General features: G+C 35.6%; 3 protein-coding genes across 3 annotated transcripts; all 3 read left to right on the plus strand.

Annotated features, from left to right (window-relative positions):
* The first annotated feature begins 6,517 nt into the window (after window positions 1–6,517).
* Window positions 6,518–7,150, plus strand: LOC132557180 (uncharacterized protein K02A2.6-like). The gene has a single exon (XM_060221677.1). The coding sequence runs from the start codon at window positions 6,518–6,520 to the stop codon at window positions 7,148–7,150; it is 633 nt and encodes a 210-aa protein (XP_060077660.1).
* A 90-nt stretch (window positions 7,151–7,240) lies between these two features.
* LOC132557181 (uncharacterized protein K02A2.6-like) lies at window positions 7,241–8,308 on the plus strand. Its single transcript, XM_060221678.1, has one exon. The coding sequence runs from the start codon at window positions 7,241–7,243 to the stop codon at window positions 8,306–8,308; it is 1,068 nt and encodes a 355-aa protein (XP_060077661.1).
* Window positions 8,309–15,955: 7,647 nt separating this feature from the next.
* Window positions 15,956–16,534, plus strand: LOC132557182 (uncharacterized). The gene has a single exon (XM_060221679.1). It carries the CDS (start codon window positions 15,956–15,958, stop codon window positions 16,532–16,534), a length of 579 nt encoding a protein of 192 aa, XP_060077662.1.
* Window positions 16,535–22,220: the final 5,686 nt, after the last annotated feature.

The raw sequence follows: 22,220 nt of genomic DNA on the forward strand, positions 1-22,220 counted from the left end.
GTCGGTTATGGGCAAAACACCACAACACCTTCGTAAGTTCTCAACCGTTAACCTGGTTTTTTATTGCAGGCGACAAGAGATCAACTCTGCAATAACAAAGATAAAACAACATAACGATAATGTACATAATAAAGTTGACCATACGACACATTTCACACAGATAAATATACAAGTACAATACACATATTACGTGATAACTAATACGTCACGGTTATAATACTAGTTTACATGTAGCACTGGCTCAACTAATACGTATCACAGTATAAAAAGACTATAACAGTTACAGATATAGTTGATACTGCACTGGATATATAAACGAAAGATATTACATTGAACAATGTGTTCTGACTGACTTATTTCATATACCGGTAAAATATGAACTAGCTCGGTATAGATATACAGTACGTTATACGGTAAGTACGGAAAATAAAAATATAACATACAGTTGTACAATTATCTGTATACATACTAAAAATACAATTATCATAAGCTGAATTACCTGTGTATGGCACAGAGTTGTAGGGGAAATCTTGTCTTGTAAATATGACCGGCATCGTACAGGTGAGCGGGTCTGTAAAGTTACAAATGTACAGATCTAAATTACGGAACTAAATCGGTAGTAACATTATGTGATAATGATATACCTAGATAGGAAATTAGAAATACAGATATTCAAATAATATCATTACTTGAGATTATCGGCACAAGTACAAACTAGTATTACAGAAAAATATTGATAATGAAAGTAATTTAAATCTGACTTCTGATACCAAATATACTTTAGTAATCGATACAAATCAATCAGTGGAGTTTGCAGGATAATAAAATAGCAAAACTTACAGTTATACATGAGGTTTGCAGATATTCACCCGCACGACTTTACAATTTCTCTGGTCACCTCACTGTCCAGTCAGACAATGACCGGAACAAACAAAAAGCGCGAAATGGACAAGAGCCAATAAAATAAGACACAAGATTGTGACGTAAGACAAAGACAAAACTGACCAATGACCAAACGATACGATATAAGCAGACGAAAACTAGACTAAACACTTAGACACATACAGTATAAACGAAACTAATAAATAAGACTAATACAATACTGAGACAATTCAATACAAATATTAAAATTATAGATCCTGCCACATTTGCACGGGACTATTTATAGATTTATAGCAATGTGACATTGCATGTAATGATGAATGTATCTATTTATAGATACATGTAATGTTTGCGCGGGACTATTTATAGATTTATAGATTGACTTGTTGTTGTTGGCACTTTTTCGTCTCCGTGATTCCGCCCGTCGCTGCGTGTATCTATTTATAGGACTGTTATAGACTGAAGGTTACTACGGGGATTGTCAACTGTGAGTACCCACTTTCGTTAAAACACCAGTTTATCTAGGTAGTATATACCTTTTTTATGTCCAAGCTAGTTAGCTGATGGGCGAATTCCATTCACTGGAAAACGAGGGGGAAGGAAACCTCTCCTTTGTTTATTTGGGCGGAGACGTATATATAACATATATATATGTGTTATATATATATATCTGATTCGGGTAAAGTTATAAACAGTTGATTCTTTATTCATTCATTTTTGAATCCGTCACTTGAGTAGAAGTATAACTACTATATGTAGATTGTGTCTATAAATAGTGTATAGATATACATATTGAAATCTTCTACTTTTTAAACAACAGTTACCTCCCTTTAACCATGGATTCCTATGGTTTTTAGGTAGATTGAACACAAAGAAATACTATTTTTGCTTTACAGTCTGTTGCTAATTTCCACATTTATCATGGATTTCTTATATTTTTTTACTACCTTTAAATGCTATAAATGTGGCTCATACCTCTCCAACGGAGCAATAGGCCCGTCAACTGAGTGATGGGAAATATCAAATGATGAATATTATCCCAAGTGGAATCTCCTCCATCATGACTCGGAAGGCGCATTATCACTTCCACTGCTTTCCCTGTCTGACTCGGATCTACCAATGCCTTTGTTGGCAACAGCAATCTCACAATTTGTTGATACTGATCGTGTGATACTACTGAGTAAACATAACTACTATATATAACATATATTAAAAGTAGATATATATTATCCATCAAACATTATTACATCAAATGATTATCTAACATCTATAAAAATATAACATCAAATATATATCTAACATTTATCAAAACATTATTACATGAAATATATATCTAACATCTATAAAAACATTATATCAAATATATATCTAACATTTATCAAAACATTATTACATCAAATATATATCTAACATCTATAAAAACATTACATCAAATATATATCTAACATCTATAAACATTATTACATCAAATATAATATATATCTAACATATATAAAAACATTATTACATCATAATATATATCTAATCAAATATATATTATCTATAAAAACATTACATTAAATATATATCTAACATCCATCAAACATTATTACATCTAATATATATCTAACATCCATCAAACATTATTACATCTAATATATATCTAACATCTATAAAAACATTACATCAAATATATATCATTTATGAAAACATCATCAAATATATAAACATTATTACATCAAATATATATCTAACATCCATCAAAAATTATTACATCAAATATATATCTAACATCTATAAAACATATATCAAACACAAATATATATCTAACATCCATCAAACATTATTACATCTAAAAAATATATATCTAACATCTATCAAAAATATAACATCAAATATATATCTAACATCTATAAAAAATTACATCAAATATATATCTAACATCCATCAAACATTATTACATCTAATATATATCTAACATCTATAAAAACATCTATAAAAATATAACATCAAATATATATCTAACATTTATCAAAACATTATTACATATATATCTAACATCTATAAAAACATTACATCAAATATATATATATCAAAACATTATTACATCAAATATATATCTAACATCTATAAAAATTATTACATCAAATATATATCTAACATCTATAAAAATATAACATCAAATATATATCTAACATTTATAAAAATTATTACATCAAATATATATCTAACATCTATAAAAACATTACATTAAATATATATCTAACATCCATCAAACATTATTACATCTAATATATATATATATAACATCATCAAAATATATATCAAATATATAACATCTATAAAAACATTATTATATCAAATATATATCTAACATTTATCAAAACATTATTACATCAAATATATATCTAACATCTATAAAAACATTACATCAAATATATATCTAACATTTATCAAAACATTACATCAAATATATATCTAACATCTATAAAAAATATAACATCAAATATATATCTAACATCTATAAAAATTATTACATCAAATATATATCTAACATCTATAAAAATATAACATCAAATATATATCTAACATCTATAAAAACATTACATTAAATATATATCTAACATCCATCAAACATTATTACATCTAATATATATCTAACATCTATAAAAATATTACATCAAATATATATCTAACATTTATCAAAACATTATTACATTAAATATATATCTAACATCTAAAAATTATTACATCAAATATATATCTAACATCTATAAAAATTATTACATCAAATATATATCTAACATTTATCAAAACATTATTACATCAAATATATATCTAACATCTATAAAAACATTACATCAAATATATATCTAACATCTATAAAAACATTACATTAAATATATATCTAACATCCATCAAACATTATTACATCAAATATATATCTAACATCTATAAAAATATAACATCAAATATATATCTAACAATCAAAAATTATTGCATCAAATATATATCTAACATCTATAAAAACATTACATTAAATATATATCTAACATTTATCAAAACATTATTACATCAAATATATATCTAACATCTATAAAATTATTGCATCAAATATATATCTAACATTTATCAAAACATTATTACATCAAATATATATCTAACATTTATAAAAAATTACATCAATATATATCTAACATCTATAAAAACATTACATTAAATATATATCTAACATCAAATATATATCAAACATTATTACATCAAATATATATCTAACATCTATAAAATTATTACATCAAATATATATCTAACATTTATCAAAACATTATTACATCAAATATATATCTAACATTTATAAAAACATTACATCAAATATATATCTAACATCTATAAAAATTATTACATTAAATATATATCTAACATCCATCAAACATTATTACATCTAATATATATATCTATAAAAATATAACATCAAATATATATCTAACATCTATAAAATTATTGCATCAAATATATATCTAACATCTATAAAATTATTGCAAATATATCAAATATATATCTAACATTTATCAAAACATTATTACATCAAATATATATCTAACATTATTACATCAAATATATATCTAACATCCATCAAACATTATTACATCTAATATATATCTAACATCCATCAAAAATTATTTCATCAAATGATTATCTAACATCTATAAAAATATAACATCAAATATATATCTAACATCTACAAAAAATTACATTAAATATATATATCTAACATCTATAAAATTATTGCATCAAATATATATCTATCGGCAATTAAATATTGTAATCGATGACACTGTGATTGAAAATGTAAAAACAGAAAAACTTCTCGGTGTCACTGTAGATTGTAATATCATAATGTGCTAAGCGACTTCATAGCAAATGAGGTAAGTGTCCACGACCACGTTGTTGTTACATGGTGTCAGAAAAGACTGGATTCGACCTGTAGAAACACACGTTTCCTGTCAGGTATACATATTAAGACCCAAAGACATTTTAAACGCCGAGGGCATGGTGTTTTATCCGTACATAAACGGCGGTAATAGCACACAACAGGATTTCGGTGTCTGATAGATATTTTTGGACGTACCCGCTGTAAAACAAAATGGCGGCAAGTCTTGCATTCGACCAACCCAAAATGAACTGGGGTGCAGGTGGTGAATATCAAGAATTAAGACGGTTTAAGCAACACGTAGAAATCACATTTAAATGTCCTTTAGCTAAGTCAGAGAAAAAAGATAAAACTGGATGGTTAGGCATGTGGATTGGTCAAGACGGGCGTGAGGTTTACAAAACGTTGAACTTCGGCGAGGGCGAGGAAGATGACCCTGATATAATACTCGCAAAGTTGGATGAATACATAAGTCCTAAAAAGAATAAAAGAGTATCTAGGTTCAAAGCGCATCAACGTAAACAAACTGAAACAGAAACATTTCATAACTTTGTGAAAGACCTGAAATTACTAGTCATGGACTGTGATTACACAGACAGTGATGATGTTTTGATAGACTTAATAATCAGTGGAGTGAAATCTACAAAGGTCCAAGAGAGACTCCTTGATCAGGGACAAAAACTCACAATCGCTAAAGCTATCGAAATTGGTCGCCAATATGAATTATCAAAGTCTCAGCTTAAATTAATGAGAGTTGAAGAAGTTCTACGTCTGAGTACCCAGCAAAAACACAGACAAAAACCCAAAATTAAACCTGTCACAAAGAAAAATAAGACAGCCACTGAGAACCAAAACGCAAATGTCAACAGAGATTCTAAAAATGGTGAATGTGGCAAATGTGGGTTATTGCACGACAAAAGTAAATGCCCAGCAAAAGATACGAAGTGTTCATACTGTAAAAAACCTGGCCACTGGACAAAAATGTGCTGGAGAAGACTCAGACATGTAAGCGCCATACACGAATCGGAGGATTCAAACCCGGGCGACACAATGTTAATAGATATATATACTTGTACTACACAGCCTGTCAACAACATTGATGATAAATGGCTTGTAAATCTAGAAGTACAGAGGAAACTTGTCCCATTCCGCATTGATACAGGTGCAAAGTGCTGCATTTTAGTAGCATCACAGCTACAAAGCCTCAAGACAGGGTTTGTGATGGAAAAGTCACTAAGAACTTTAAAGTCTTACACCGATCGCAGGATTACTCCACTGGGAACTGTTAAACTCCCTATAGCCTTTAAACGGAAACAATTAACTGCAAGCTTTGAGGTAGTAGATATCAGTCAGGAAAACATCATAAGTGGTGATTTAGCTGAAAACCTAGGATTACTGCAACGTATACATGTAGACCCTATTACCAATGGAATTGACGCACACGAGGAACTGTCTCGTGAGTTCCCAGAACTGGTCAAAACCACTGGTACTCTGCCTGGAGAGTATTGCATCCCGATCGACAAAAGCATTAAAGGCGTTGTACACCCTGCTCGTAAATTGGCTGCAGCAATAAAACCAAAGGCAATAGAGAAGCTTAAGGATATGGAAGCTAATGGGTACATAACAAGGACTTATGAACCTACTGAGTGGGTCAGTTCTATGGTAGTATCGCTACGGAAAGGCAAAGTTAGGATATGTATAGATCCGAAAGATCTCAACTAAGCCATGAAGAGGGAACACCATCCAATGAAAACGATTGGTGATGTAATTTCTGAAGCCAAAGTATTCTCTGTGCTAGATGCAAAATCAGGATTCCTCCAAATTAAACTTGACAAAGAATCTTCATACTTGACTACCTTCAATACACCGTTAGGGAAATACAGGTGGCTCAGACTCCCATTTGGAATTAAATCAGCTCCAGAAATCTATCCACGTATCATGGACCAAATGTTGGAAGGTATCCAAGGTGCATTCACCATCATAGATGACATACTTGTGGCTGGGAGAGATCTAGAGGAACATGATAAAATCATGAGGCAAGTTGTCGAACGTGCAAGAAAGTACAGCCTGAAACTTAACTACGAGAAGTGCAAAATAAGGCAACCCAAAGTGAACTCTATAGGTCACGTGATTACTGAACACGGTCTACAGCCAGACGCAGGAAAGGTCAGGGCCATACTAGAGATGCCTGCACCTACTGACAAAGAAGGGGTACGCCGCTTCCTAGGTTTAGTCCAATATCTCGCCAAATTTCTGCCAGATTTAAGCAGTATTGACGCTCCTTTGCGTACACTCTTGAAGTCTGACGTAGAGTTTGCGTGGCAACATGAACAGCAGGAAAGTTATAAAGAACTTTAACGTCTGTGTACCAACCCACCAGTTCTAGCAGTTTATGATATAAACAAACCTGTATACATTGAATGTGATGCCAGCAATGGTGCTGTATTAATGCAAGGAGAACACGCAATCGCATATGCTTCACGTTCGCTCACAGAAACTGAGAAACGTTACGCTCAGATTGAGAAAGAAATGTTGTCCATTGTATTCAGTGCAACGAAGTTTCACCGATATATATATGGCAAAGAAGTCAAGGTTTATAATGACCACAAACCACTAGAACAACTGTTTAAGAAATCACTACTGTCCGCACCTATGCGAATTCGGAAAATGATGATAAGGTTACAATGGTATGACATTACAGTTATATACCGGAAAGGCAAAGAAATGCAAGTGTCCGACACACTGTCCAGAGCATTCCTTCAGACAGAAAATCAGCATTCTGAGTTTGATAGGCAAGAAGACATGATAAACATGCTGTCCGTCAGTATTGACAAATATGCAGAAATAAAAAGTCCAACTCAAACTGAGCTATCAGCACTGCACAAAGTCATAATAGATGGGTGGCCAGACACACGAAGTGAAACTCCGGTAGAAGTAAGACCCTACTGGGACTCTAGGGACCAGTTATCTGTACTAGATGGGATAATCTACAAAGGCCTAAGACTAGTAATACCCCCGAGTCTTCGAGGGAACATGCTGGAACTTATTCACAAATCACACCTTGGCATGTCAAAATGTAAACAACGCGCACGCGAAGTTATGTATTGGCCATGTATGAACAGTGACATAGACTCAATGGTCATTAACTGCACACAGTGTAATGAATACCAAAAACAACAGCCAGCGGAACCACTAAAACCAACTCCAACCCCTGATCTGCCATATAGTTTTGTTGGATGTGATTTATTTGATTTTGAGTCAAAGAAATATCTACTTGTTGTAGACTATTATTCAAAGTACATTGACGTAGCTCCACTTCAATTCGAAAATGCCAAAGCAATAATCGAAGCATTAAAACCAATATTTGCATGTCATGGTATTCCAGTGAAGCTAAGATCAGACAATGGACCACAGTTTAGTTCTAATGAGTTTAAGAAATTCTGTGCGTCAATAGGAATTGAATCTGAAACAGCTAGCTCGAAAAACTCCAGAAAAGAGCCGCTAGGATTATCTTGAAGTGTGCATGTATAAGAAGCTGAACTGGTTACCTTTTACAAAGCGAGTGATGTACATCCTAGCCCGCACTTTCAGAGCTCAAACGGTGAAGCAGAGCGTGCTATACAAATAGTAAAACATCTCTGGCGTAAAAATGAAGACAAACAGATGTGTCTACTTGATTACCGTACCACACCACTTGAAGGCATTAACATGTATCCATCACAATTACTCATGGGTAGACGACCAAGAAACATCTTACCGACATCCAAAGATTTACTCAAACCAAATCACAACGCAAACCTGGTTAAGAAACATTTTGATAAAGAGAAACAGAAGCAAAAATTTTACTATGATCATCGTAGAGGAGTAAAAGAGTTGCCTCCTCTTAATGTAGGAGAACCCGTACGCGTTAGTCCAACACAATCTGGTAAATCAGCTAAATGGAATCCAGGCACAGTGATTGAGAAACACTTAAAACCGCGCTCGTACATTGTATCTAGTGGCAACCGCCTATACCGTAGAAACAGAAAATTCCTAAGACCGTCAAAATTTGATCAGGAACTAGATGAACCCGTAGAAATCGAGTCGAATATGAATGATGAGCTGTGTCAACCTGAACCAGAATCAACCCAGAGAACAATTGACCCTAGTAATAGTGGGACTCCAAACCTAGCTATAACTGTAAAGTCTCCAGTGCGTGTAACTCGATCTGGCAGACGTGTGAAAACACCAAAGAAATTTGACTCATAATTCTTTAGCGTTCTAACATCAGATCTGGAACTGTTAAAATGTTAACATGTCTTTAGTTAATACTTGCACTGTGTTTTGGGGCAAAATAATCCCCGTGCAGTCTTGCAGAACAGGGTTCTGCTTATATCAAATTTATTGTTTATGTTCTATTTTCTTATAATTAAGTCAGTGTATTTCTAGTCCAAATTATTTGATATTACGTAAATTAATGGAGATACTCAGTAAACAGGACTGTAGTCAGAGATCTTCATTTGTGTTAGAGACACCATCAGACAAAACCATTATTTGGTTAAATTCATTTAATGTCCTAATGCACTTTATTGTTTCGTTAAAGAGAGGGAAATGTAATATCATAATGTGCTAATCGACTTGATAGGAAATGAGGTAAGCGTCCACGACCACGTTGTTGTTACATAGATAATTGTTTGTCTTGGAATACCCAAGTTAACAATGTGTACAAAAAACTATCTTTTTACATTTTCAAATGAAACGTTTGAGAGTGTTTCTTAGCCAGTCTTCCTGTTTAACATACTTTAACTGTTTTGTAAATCCACATTTTAACTATTGTGTAAATATCTGGGGCAATACTTCACATAATAATATAGCCAAGCTCGAAAAACTCCAGAAAAGAGCCGCTAGGATTATCTTGAAGTGTGATTTCAATACTCTGTCCAGTGACATGTATAAGAAGCTGAACTGGTTACCTTTTACAAAGCGAGTGATGTACATCCAATCAGTTTTAACGTACAAGGTTTTACACGGTCTGGCTCCCCAGTATCTGTACAATTTTAGATATACTTCTGATGTCCAGTCCAGATTTACTAGATCATCATCTAATAACATATTTTATCTACCTGCTTTTAAGACTGCATTGTATAAGAAATCTTTTACCTATCGGGGACCATATACCTGGAATATTTTACCAGATTCCGTGAGAAACGCATCATCACTTTTATCTTTTAAACAAAGTGCCAAAACGTTTTTTATGGACTCCTCTTAATTTGCTGTGGATTCTTTAACTGATGCACTTTTTTCCTGTTTTCTTAAATGTTTCTCTGTTTTATGTACATTTTGTAATTATTGTACATTTTATGTATACTTGACCAGAAGGTAGACGAGTCTTCGACTCATTCTGTTACCAAGTATAAAAAAGACTATTATTATTATTTTTATTATTAACATAAAACATATTGAAATATATCGTAAAGTTGATTACAATATTTCAGATATCTGAATGTCTTGCTTTACGTAAAGAGAAATAAAAACCTGATAAGACAAAACGATGTAACACACAACGGTCCCAGTTACAGGTACTTTTGGACTCAATTTCAATAGCAAGTAACAAACCACAAAATAGCCTTAAAAAAACTAAAAGGTCGCTAACTTCTCGATCGAATCATCTAGGTCACCGTCTAGTGCGTCTACCCCTTTGGAGGAATCTCCATTCTTTCTAAAAAAAAAACCCAAAAAAACGAGATGTTCTCGTTAAATTGCAAATGATTTTTCTTCAGAGTCAGCCGTGATTTTAGAATAGATACAATACAATACCATTGTGATAGAACTGAACTAAGTAGACACATGTGACGTAAAATATATATCATATAGCTGCGTATTTGTTATTTTCATGTCATCATAATTATCATAGATATCATCAATACCACTTCCATGATAATCAGATTGCGACATATAATTGCAGGTGTTCAGTATTAGATTCAAATAAAGTATTTTTGTTAAGCTATTTATAGACCATACATATAATCAGGAGATGACATAAAATCTATATTTAGATTGTAGACCTAGTTATAGGATACACGTCAGTGTGTACGTAAGACATACATTCATATTTCATCATTTTCTATCAAGTCTGTAATACTTAATCAAAGATTGTACAAAAGATACAGGTCAATAACACATTTTGATACAAATACAAGGAATAAAACGTCATCATACAGCAGTATCGTACTTTGAAGCCTAAGAGGCGAATACGCAAAATCCAAAGTGATAGAAAGAAAAGTCAAAATTAGTCATTAGATTGCATGATGGATAATATTAATCAAACATTTTTTAATGTTAAGAGCGAATTTTGATACAACCACAGTTAAAATGGAAATAACACAAGGAGGAGGACATTTTGAACTAGCGTTTTAGCCCACATCTGATAGTGGGCTTTTCAAATAGCCCTACGTCCGTGGTCCGTCCGTCCTTCCGTAAACAAATTTAGTTATCGCTAATTTTTAGAAGTATTGGATAGATCTTTCTCAAATTTCATATGTAGGTTCCCCTTGGCCCGTAGTTGTACCCGTTCGTTTTTTTAAGTTATTAAAATTATGAAATGGCTGACAAGCGGCCATCTTGAATTTTGACTTAAGAAGTTTGTTGTAGCTAACTTTTGAGAACTACACAGCTTTTTCTCAAATCTCATGTGTATGTTGCCCTTGATCTCTAATTGTGCCTGTTTGATTTTAGTACTGTTCAGGGAAAGAATATGGCCAAAAGGAGGCCATCTTGGATTTTGACATTGAAATACTGCAAAGACATTTCTCAAATTTCAGGTATAGATTCCTCCTTGTAACTAGTTATGCCTGTTTGAGTTTGGGATTACTGAATGGATCTCTCTGAAATTTCATACATACTTTGGTCTCTTTTGTCCGTGTGATTTTAGAACTCATCTGATAAAACAAAATGACTTCCAAGCGACCGTCTTGGTTTTGGCAGGTTACGATTTTCATCGCCATTTCTGCAAGGGAATATTCAAATTTATTATCATTAAGAACAAACACATAGAAGAGTAGAGAAAAGAAGAGAAAATATCCAACTTTCAAAGGGCAAATAAAGATCAAACAATGGGATCCATTGCTTTTTATGAACTTCATCTAAATATAATTGACGCTGTTTAATGCATCATTGGGATATTTTTGTCAATTTTTCATTTCTTATTTCAGAGACATTAGAAAACCTACCAATGCCTGCATTCTGGTGCTGAGGGATTTAATTAAGAATAGAGGTTCAGTAAGTACTCTAGTACGTACAAATCTACAATACATTGTATACAGACGATAAACCATTTTAGCTTACCTGATCCGAATAGATTGTGATAAAGGAACATGTGATTTAAAAAAAAGCAGGAGTCATTGAAGTGAGAGTGGGAATGTACTTATAAGAGCTATATCGTCTGCTAAGGTTGGGTTTCCGGTATCTAAGATCGCCACCTTTGCGCCGTGATTTCTATTTTCTAATTTGTCGATTTGTCGATGTACGTTTGATATAAAAACGTAGATAGGACCCCTCCTTGCCTTACCCCCGATCAAACAGGAAACCATTGTAACGTCATCCCATGCCACATCACGGCACTTGTCATGTCATTATAAGAATCGATGATTGTTTTGAAGAGAGGACCTTTGACTCCGAGAAGGAAGAGTTTACGCATGAGACCTGAATGCCAGACAGTGTCAAAAGCCTTTTTTATGTCCAGAAAGGCCAAGAAGACTTCACTATTTAATTCGATATTGTGGTATATTGTCTCCTATAATGAAAACGTTTCAGTCGTGCGTCGTAAGAATTTACGAAAGCCGTTCTGTTTTGCATTTGGAAATGGCCGAACAGAAGTGTCAAGGCAATCCTGTAAACGAGTACTGATGAGCTTATACATACAACATAAAAGGGTGATTGGTCTGTAACTAGAAGGGTCACCACGTGACTTTTTACCACCTTTAAAAATAGGAAGAATAATTCCTATTTTCCAAATTACAGGCACATGTTCCAGCTCAATACATCTGGTGAAGAGTTTCTGTATACATAAGATAAGCGTGCGGCCTCCGTATCGTATATGTTCATTTTGGATACCATCTGCACCTGGTGCTTACCGTAACTTCAAACTTCTGATAGCTCGCTCAGTTTAAGAGAAAATCGCCGTCATATTAAGAATATCGGAGTCAAGACAATTGGTTGGAAAATAAGATATCTCAAGGTTAACTGGGTCCGCACAACCGGCATTTACTTGATATGTATTCCGAAAGTAATTACCAAATGCTTCTGCGACGTCGACGGGAGATCTCAAAGTTTCACTGCCAACTTTCAATGGCGGACAGGTACTAGGAGAGTGACCTTTGAACTGCTTCAGAGCTCGCCAAAAGGTTTTATTGTCACAGTCTGCTGCATCATTTAAATTTTGCAGTTGGGAAAGTAGGTATGCTTCATAAGCACCGCGCTGAGCATTTTTGATCGCTCGTTTTGCAGCCTTGTAGCGTCGAAAGGCAGGATGCATGAAGCCATGCGGTTTTCCATCTTCTATCCACTCTTTCAGACGTTCACGTGCAAACTTGTGAGCAGCTTTAACATCCCTGTTCCAGCACGGTTTTAATCGTGGATTGAAACTCGATAAGGGAATACAATATTGCGCACAGGAGATCAAAGTGTCCGTGATAATACCATTGAATGTATCAATATCTGACGGCACACTGATGACAAAGTCAGTATACGGCTGTAACATGTTATCCACTGCTAGCTGATACTGTATCAGGCTATCAACATTGCACTTCCGTCAGTTAGGGCGCGAGCTAGGGATCGGAATCACTGAGTGTAGAATCGCTGGCGAACGGATAGAGCATACCAAAACAGAGTGGTCAGACGCTATGTCTGTATTGGGAGAGGAGAAAACTCTGTGTGACTCAATACAGTCAATCATAGCGTCTTTAATTAAGATATAGTCAAGAGTAGTTTCAAGTGGTACGAAGGTGTATGGAAGACCAGTACACATATCCGATGTATTGAGAGCAATAAGATTATTGGAGGAAATCAACTCATCAATCAGAGTTTTCTTACGGCGCGCTTAATGCGAGATTGGAATCGTATCATATTGGGAGTTTATATCACCAAGGACATCGACAGCTTCTGAGAATTCCTGTACATTTGAATCACTTGGCAAGTAAACTCAACACACAAAAAGAGGCGACGAATTGACACGATGGATACTCAAACCAATGACACGATTTGATTGACTGATATCTAATTCCTCTATAGAATAGCACAGATCTTTACGGACGAGAAATATAAGCCCACCATTGCCACAACATATGGAACTATAGTTCTTATCCATAAGCGTTGGGAAGGTATTTTTCATGAATACTGCATGGAAACTAACCGGGAGTCGAAGTTCACAAAGAAGAGCTATATCACACGCGTTAGTTGACAATAGTCTATGAATACAAAGTGACGACGAGATTATCCCTCTTACATTCCACGTAAAAACAGACAAGGACATGATAAGCCACAGAGTTACCACTGACAGGAGAATGTTACAAGTTTTCCGGTTCATATATATCTCTGAATGAAGAAACCGATTGTTGTTCTACTTTGTCGCGCCATAGATTGTTATGGAGCCATCTTCTGCACCTAATTTCTCTCGGCCAGAAATCTTGATTTTCGAGAATATGCGCTTGGGATCTCGGTACGACAATTTTCGCAGAAAGCAGGCCATTCCTGGAATTGAACATGCTGATTCCAGAGACCGAAACCCCAGACGAAGATATGCCCCAACAAAAAATGTCATTATCCGCCGCGGACCTCCTGGATGGAGGGGGGAGCTCACTTTAGACGATATTTTTTCAATGTCCTTTCTACAAATCACATAAGAACTTCCATCTGATGGAAAAGTAGTGCCAGAAAAGGGCCTTGTAGCTTGATTCTTCTACATAACCTAACTTTGTTTTAAAGTTCTTGTTTTCCAACACTAGGTTAAGGATCTTTATCGAAGAGTCTTTTTCACGCTTAAGACATTGCTGCAGGCTAGTTTCAAGTGATGAAACTCTCTCGACTAAACTATGCACGGTACATGCTAAATCGGCCACGCTATGATTGACTAAGGCAGTGTCTGGTGTGATGGAGTCTAACTTCTGTCTCTGACGAGTAAATATAGACCCGATGTCAGTTTTATCACCATGGAGGAACTGGTACAGTATGTAACAGTCTCTGGTATATTTTTTAGCACTAGAACCACCTCTTTGGGTGCTTTTCCTGGTAACAAGATCCCCTTCGGGGCACCCCTCGATAGTTCTCGCTCTGTTCAATAGAGTCGTCCTATACCAGGTAATGGAGTCAATGAGCTATGTGTTAACTTCAAAAGTTTAGAAATTTACGAGTCTTTTGCCAAATTAAACAGACCGTCATCCAAACTTTGAATAAATGCCTGATCAGGAATACACGAGTTTGGAAAGGGATCATCAGGAGACTGGGTCATTGAACAGTCAAGTAGAGTACTATCCAGATCATTACCACATTCATGCATAGAGCTCACCTGTTTATCCGTATCAAAACAATCAGTAAATACATCAAAGTCCTGAGAATTATTGTCACAAAGCATCGCCAAAGACTTGTAAGGGAACTGGTTGGAGTTCATAGTACTCCTTCGGACGTGTATCTTCGCATAACACAGAATTTTCAGGAGACGATGAATCGTCGGCTTCTACCAGGTCCGCCATCTTTTTTTTTTTCACAAGTCGCAATTTGCTGAAAGCGTAACAGGCTTTTCTTCTGCGAAATTTATTGTTGGAAGAGGGGAGGAAATGCTGATAGTGAAGTCAATTATATTGAGTGGGCTATTCAAATCTTGTTCGACGTACATCAATCCTTACATAATTCTTATTTCCCTTATTGATAGTGTAAACAGGAGTTGAGACGGAAGTTTAGTGTATAAGTTGCCCTTGGTTCTATGGTGTATCTGTTAGATATTTAAAGTGATCATAAAAACATTTCAGTGACAAGAAACCAACGTGGACAATGACAGAGCTAAAGTTTATTATCGCTATCTTTTTAATTATGTAAATTTCCCATAATTTGTGACTTAAATTTGAATTGATCGGAATTAAGGCAGCTTCAGTTGTTAAAAACCTGGGCGGACACTTTGACAGTTCAATGACCATGGAAAAGCAGGTGAATGCTATTGCAAAAAGCTGTTACTACCAACTTCGGAATATTGGACGTATTCGGCCGTTCATCACTACGGATGCATGCAAGACACTGTTACATTCACTTGTGGCTTCTCACCTGGACTATGGGAACGCCCTTTTATATGGAATCTCAGACTCGGCAACTAAGCGCCTGCAGAAAGTCCAGAATACTGATGGGCGTCTTGTTTCCAGTACTAGCAAACATAACATTACACCCGTGGTACATTCCTTACATTGGTTACCTGTGCATTATAGATCACAGTACAAAATTCTGATGCACACCTACAAAGCACTCGATGGAACAGCTCCTGGTTATCTATCAGAGTTCGTCACTCCCTACCAGCCTTCACGTTCATTACGGTCAGAGGCTGAGTCCCTGCTATGTGTGCCTAAGTCGTGTACTGTGACTTATGGTGACCGATGTTTTGGGAAGGTTGCAGCCACACTGTGGAGTAACCTACCATCACAAACCAAAACCAGGAAAGCAACAACACTCGCCACTTTCAAAAAGGGTGTTAAGACCCATCTGTTCAGGTGTGCTTTTTCTTAGACTAGTAAATTTTGCTACATGTACATACATGTGGTGTTTTTCTGGTGATCATGCGGATCAGCATATCATACATATATGTAGATATATAATGTATTATTGATACCATGACTGAAATTTTACATGCACTGTAAATTGCCTTAGAGTGATTTATGAAATTATATAGGGCGCTATATAAATGTTGTATATTATCATTATCATTATTGTTAAAGAGACTATAATGTTAAAAAACACTACGAGAAAACGATATAAAACGTTCTATTTCCCAATAGTATGTTACAAAACTAAGACTTTCTGTTAATTACTAAAACTAAAAGTCACTGCAACCGTTTTTTTTATTGATATCTAAAAAAATGAAGAATGTAAACATTGCGGCCCTGATCTAATTCATACATTACCGCTCGTAACCCTTGATGCTGCGCATGCGTATAAGCCTAGAAAGAAGCAATATGGCGGACTCAAATACGAAAAGTCGACGAGGACCTGAAAGTTACCTTACAGAAAGTGCCTGAAAGCGTAAGAGGAAGGAGTCGGACCAGAAAAGAGGACTTGAAAGAATCTGTATTCAACAAGAGGTCGATAGATGGCGGAAGATGAAGGAGGATCTTGGACTGAATACGGATTCGGAATTTGCGAAGCTGCTGCTTGACTGGTTAGCCTTATGTCAGCCCTATAATTACAACGTATCCGCCTGTCATTGATTATAATCCAATACCCTGTGTTTTACGCGTTAATGTGTTGTGAATAACACTACTAAATATGTTATCTGATAAATGTTGAATGTAAATAGTTGTGTTATTCGCTTGAATTTACTATCGGCAACCTGTGTTTGTTGTTGACTGCAAGGTGGGGCCCAATTGCGGGTATTCGTTCTAAGTGTAAAAATATTACGGTACTGGTAACAACCGTGATTATAAACATAGCCTTCATAATAAACAGTGCAATATATATTCATGTGTATAGATAAAGTATCAATTCCTGTGCATTTCTGCACAATGAGTTGTTTTTTTTCTTTTCCGATTGTAATTACCCCCTTTGGGGCTCCACTAGTTTAGCGCCCGCGATTGGCATAGATAATTCTCGCACGACAAAGCCAAAATAAAACGAATTACTCAGATTGATTGTTAAAAATTATATATTATAACACTAAGGAACCATTTACTGCAAACAAGAATTAGCAGAAAGACGCAACAGCAAGTGTCATACATAAGACATGTGCGTTTGTGTACCTCGTAATCCGTTTTTTCTTTGCGGCGGAAGTAAATGACTTTGCCACGTGACAAGCCATGTGACCCACTCGGCTTTCGTCGTATTCAACCGAGCGTGAACATGTTTATAAACAAAAGTCAAGATAAACAATGTTCCGACGCCGAAAAAAATGTACAAAAACAACAAATTTGACGTTATAGGCGCGTGTATCGCTTTATTATGGATATATTTTATTATTCATAAGCCGAATTCTCCATGTTGAAATCTAAGGTAATAGTCACCTTAAGCAAAATACGTTTTAGACAGCCACTTTCTTATTTTGACATTTAAAAATGCAAAAGGAATATCACACCGGTGCCTGTATCGCTCACATAGAGATTTAAGTTTTCACATTAACCACTTTATTCACAATTATATTGTTACATGTTTCCAAAAATATGAGGGATTTTTAAGGATCAATCTAAATTTTGACAAACACTTACATTCAAGCAGAAACAATTATGTTAAACTCCCATACTGGACTCTTGGTTTACATAATATGGAGTCATTTCACCCAAGGACATTTGAAGCAAACTTTGGTTGAAACATTTTCATTTCAACAAAAGAGCTTCAAAAATTATATTTTCTTTTTCCCCTCCCTCCACACTGAATTATTGGCCCCTGCTCATCCTGAACAACATCAGCTGGAGGGGAAGGACTCCTAGTTTATACAAAATCGATTCCCCTTCACCTATTGAAGCCTCAGAACAAATTCTGGAATTTCTACAGACTAAGGATTTTGAATAACTTGCTCTATTAATCTTACTGGGCCGCGTCCTCCATGCACTAGGTAGTCGAGACCTATTGTCAATTCAAAATGGATCCCACTTCACCCATGGATGCTTCAGACTTAATTGGAAGAGGAATTAATGCACTTCTACAGTGGATCCCACTTATCATGATATTGGATATGATGTTTGTCTAACTTCTGGTTCTTATGACCAAAATAACCTTATCGATTATTACAATAAACAGGTTATTGTAATGTTTTTATCTGGAAAATAGAATATCATAATAAGCAGGTTTCATTGTATACTTCGCTCGTATTACGGAATATGTATATATATATATATGTATATACGATGCCGCAATTTATAAAGATATGTTTATTATGTGATACTTGTGAGATATATGTGATTAATATTTCAAATATTTTGCGTTTTCACCTTTCCAAGAAAGTGACAAGCATTTTAAGCGGACGGAAAAGCCTTGTACTAAGGTATGTGAAACAATTATATACGACTTGTTTCTTAATCTCGTTGGCATTTTTTATTGAAAGAGCATCACGAAAATGGATTAAGTCAGTGTTCAGTTGTGCTATTCCAATCTTATAACATTATCAGTCATACTGTTATGATAAATCTCCATGCATGATAACATGGCGTTATATCTGCCGTATCTCATTGTTTACATGGCTGGGACAAAGCAATGTATCTATTGTTATTATTCTGAAATTAATCAGCTTGGTTGTCAATATCATTGTCAATGATCCCTTATGTGTCCGATTTATTTATCTTTTTATTATTGATGACTTTTTTCTTTAGATTTCTAAGTTTTTCATTTTATATGTACAAAACGAGCGTTTTGTCTATCCGAAAAAGCTAAAATTTTAATATAACTGGTATCAGTGCATACATGTGGGAATCATATGACGGCGTGAACATTTCATTTAGATACTAAATATGTTTTATATATGTTATGCTTGCCAAATACTCCAAATATCTACATTTTTCATTATATGTTAAAGTGTAACGACCTTACTGTGATCATGAATAATGCCGTTGTTTCTGGTAACATTTGATACATGCTTCCATATCAGCAATGTTTATATCAAGTACAGGGCTGATCCCAATAGTGTAACAACATTCGGTAACATGTAGTGAGGGTAACATTTGAATTAATAGGTTGTTAGAAGCCACCTACAGGATATGTTGGGAATAGTTGGGAACACTCCAACATCCTTGTTGAATTTTTTCTTAATTTATAGGAAAGGTGAAACCGTGACTGAAATTGAGAATCTCTAATGGATGGTTTATTTAGACAAAGATGTAATACTGTTAGACTTGACGAAATGGGAGATGACGTCCATGAATGTACAAGTTCTCACTTTTCAAAGCTCATTTCTGTGAGATTCAACAAACACTGTGAACTTACAGATTTCTCTGCTAATGATAACCCAACCGCTGCTTCAGTTAGGCACTGATGACATGGAGCTCTGGAGCCTTCTGTTGTCAGCATCGTCAGGTGGATTCCAACCATCATCGGCCGTTTCGACCCCTATTCCACGACGTCCTCTGGTTGGCGGGTCAGCAGTGGTGATCAATCACTGCTTGCTGTTGTCTGGGCTCCAGTTTGGCTTATCTCGTCTACACCATAGCCAGCATGATGCTCTCTCAGCCCTTTCAGCAAAGGTCTTAATAGCTGCTTTCCTCTTTGATCCTGTTAGTCCCAATTTCTGGATCATCTTTCATACTGACTGTGTAGGGAATCTTCTGGCACCGACCTCTACTGGAAACAGCCATGTGTTCCATCCCTTATGTCTGCACAGCTCTGCTAGCTCTTGTTATTTGCCAGCTTTCTTCTCATGTGCCTCATCACACCCTTCTTTCCATGGAACTGTCAGCTACACCAAGATGACCTTCTGGCGCTGTTGCGACCATATCACAATGTCTGGTCTCAGAGTGGTTTGCACTACATCAGGAAAGACGAGACGCTTGTTGAGGTCTACTCTCATTTCCCAGGATGGTGCTTGCCTGAGTACATTCACACGATATGCAGTAGCAGTTGGTGGTCCCTTCTCTCCAGCTCTCACAAACTGTATGTGAGGTTTATGAGGTTCTATCAGTGACCTCTTCTGACGCCGCTCCTTTTCCAGAATATCACCTAGGGCAGCTAGAACCTGGTCATGACGCCATTTGTACCGTCCCTGCTGGAGGGCTACTCTACAGCCTGATAGGATATGTGCAAGTGTGCCTCTTCCACCGCACAAGGAACAAGCTGGATCTTCCAGAAGAACCCACCTACACAAGTTGCTTGGAGATGGCAGTGTGTCATACATAGACCTGAGCATGAAGGATATCCTGAGAGGTTCCATTTTCCGCAAGTCTGTCCATGTAATCTTGCGTTCAGGAAGATTCCACCGCGTCCATGATCACTGGTACATGTATAGGAAACACTTTTATACGAAATCGTGAGAAAAAAACCTGACGTGAATGCTTCATTCTCTCAGCGGATGTTTTCTGTAAAAATATACCAAAGCAGCGTGAATGTTCGTGATGCTTTTACTTTTTTTCTAAATTCACACTGGAAGTTAACATCTCTGGATGTCACTGAGATTCACACCTATCCAAAAATGTCTTAAATATGACAGGTTCATCTACTTTACTAGTTTTGTACGGAGTGCATATTCACTTTGAACAATTGGAATCACGAACATATCATACGAAAAAATCTACCCTTGACTTGATTTCTTAATCTTCTGTCTTATCGCCATAAATCTCTACGCCACGCCTTGTGTTTATCATTAATTATTGTTTTATGTCCTTGTCCAATGGAATGTACCCCCATTCCTCTCCTTGGGCTGATTTTCTTTACTTCTTATATTATAATTGTTGACAATTGTCTGTAAAATGTCGGTGATTTTTTTGTAAAGAATTGGTTTTCACCTGGTAAGATATCGTGCGAGATTGCCTTTGATTTCTCTTCTTTAATAAATGTTTGAATGAAATGGTTTTGCCCACAAAATAGAACTGATGCCGTTACAAAATGGTCGCTATACCTCTGTCACACCCACCACTTGAGTATTAAGTTCTGAAAGGCGATATTGTAACGTGTCTGGGACCGGCTCAACTATGGTAGCGATTGACCGGTCGGTGTCCCAGCACACCACAGCGTTTACCACCCAGTAAGAGTGGTTGGTAGGTACGAATTGCAGGCCAGTCAAATGGAAACCAGGAGTCGTTGGTTACAGTTGATGTTTTATTTAGTATAAACGGAATCCGCAGTACAACCCCAGTAAAAAAGCATACAGAAGCAAGGATCGTCACAATATTCACTTGTGTCTTTAAGTTTTTAAGGAAAAAATGAAGACGTATTTCAAAAAACACCTATATCTACTTTGGTCGTGCCAGACCGAAGGACGATTTAGAGGATCGGGCAGAATCGGACGGTTTATATGTAGAATCGGCACCGGCATGCCTTCAATCGTATCTTAGACCACTGTCGTGATCGTGCGATGGATAGGACTTGTCAAGATGGCGGACCAACGTGACACCGGAAGGTAAGCTCTGCTTTCAAACGGTGGTATCCATAATTTATATACTCACTATGATCATGACACATATTGTATCTGATTCGCAAATAGTGCTAATTTTGTTGTACGTATCTATCTGGATGATGATAGACTTCAAATGTAATGCCTCTAATCGAATTACAATCTTCT

This window comes from Ylistrum balloti, unplaced genomic scaffold (genome assembly GCF_031769215.1).
Source record: "Ylistrum balloti isolate Yb309-2 unplaced genomic scaffold, AGI_CSIRO_Ybal_v1 Utg370638, whole genome shotgun sequence".
Taxonomy (NCBI): Eukaryota; Metazoa; Mollusca; class Bivalvia; order Pectinida; family Pectinidae; genus Ylistrum; species Ylistrum balloti.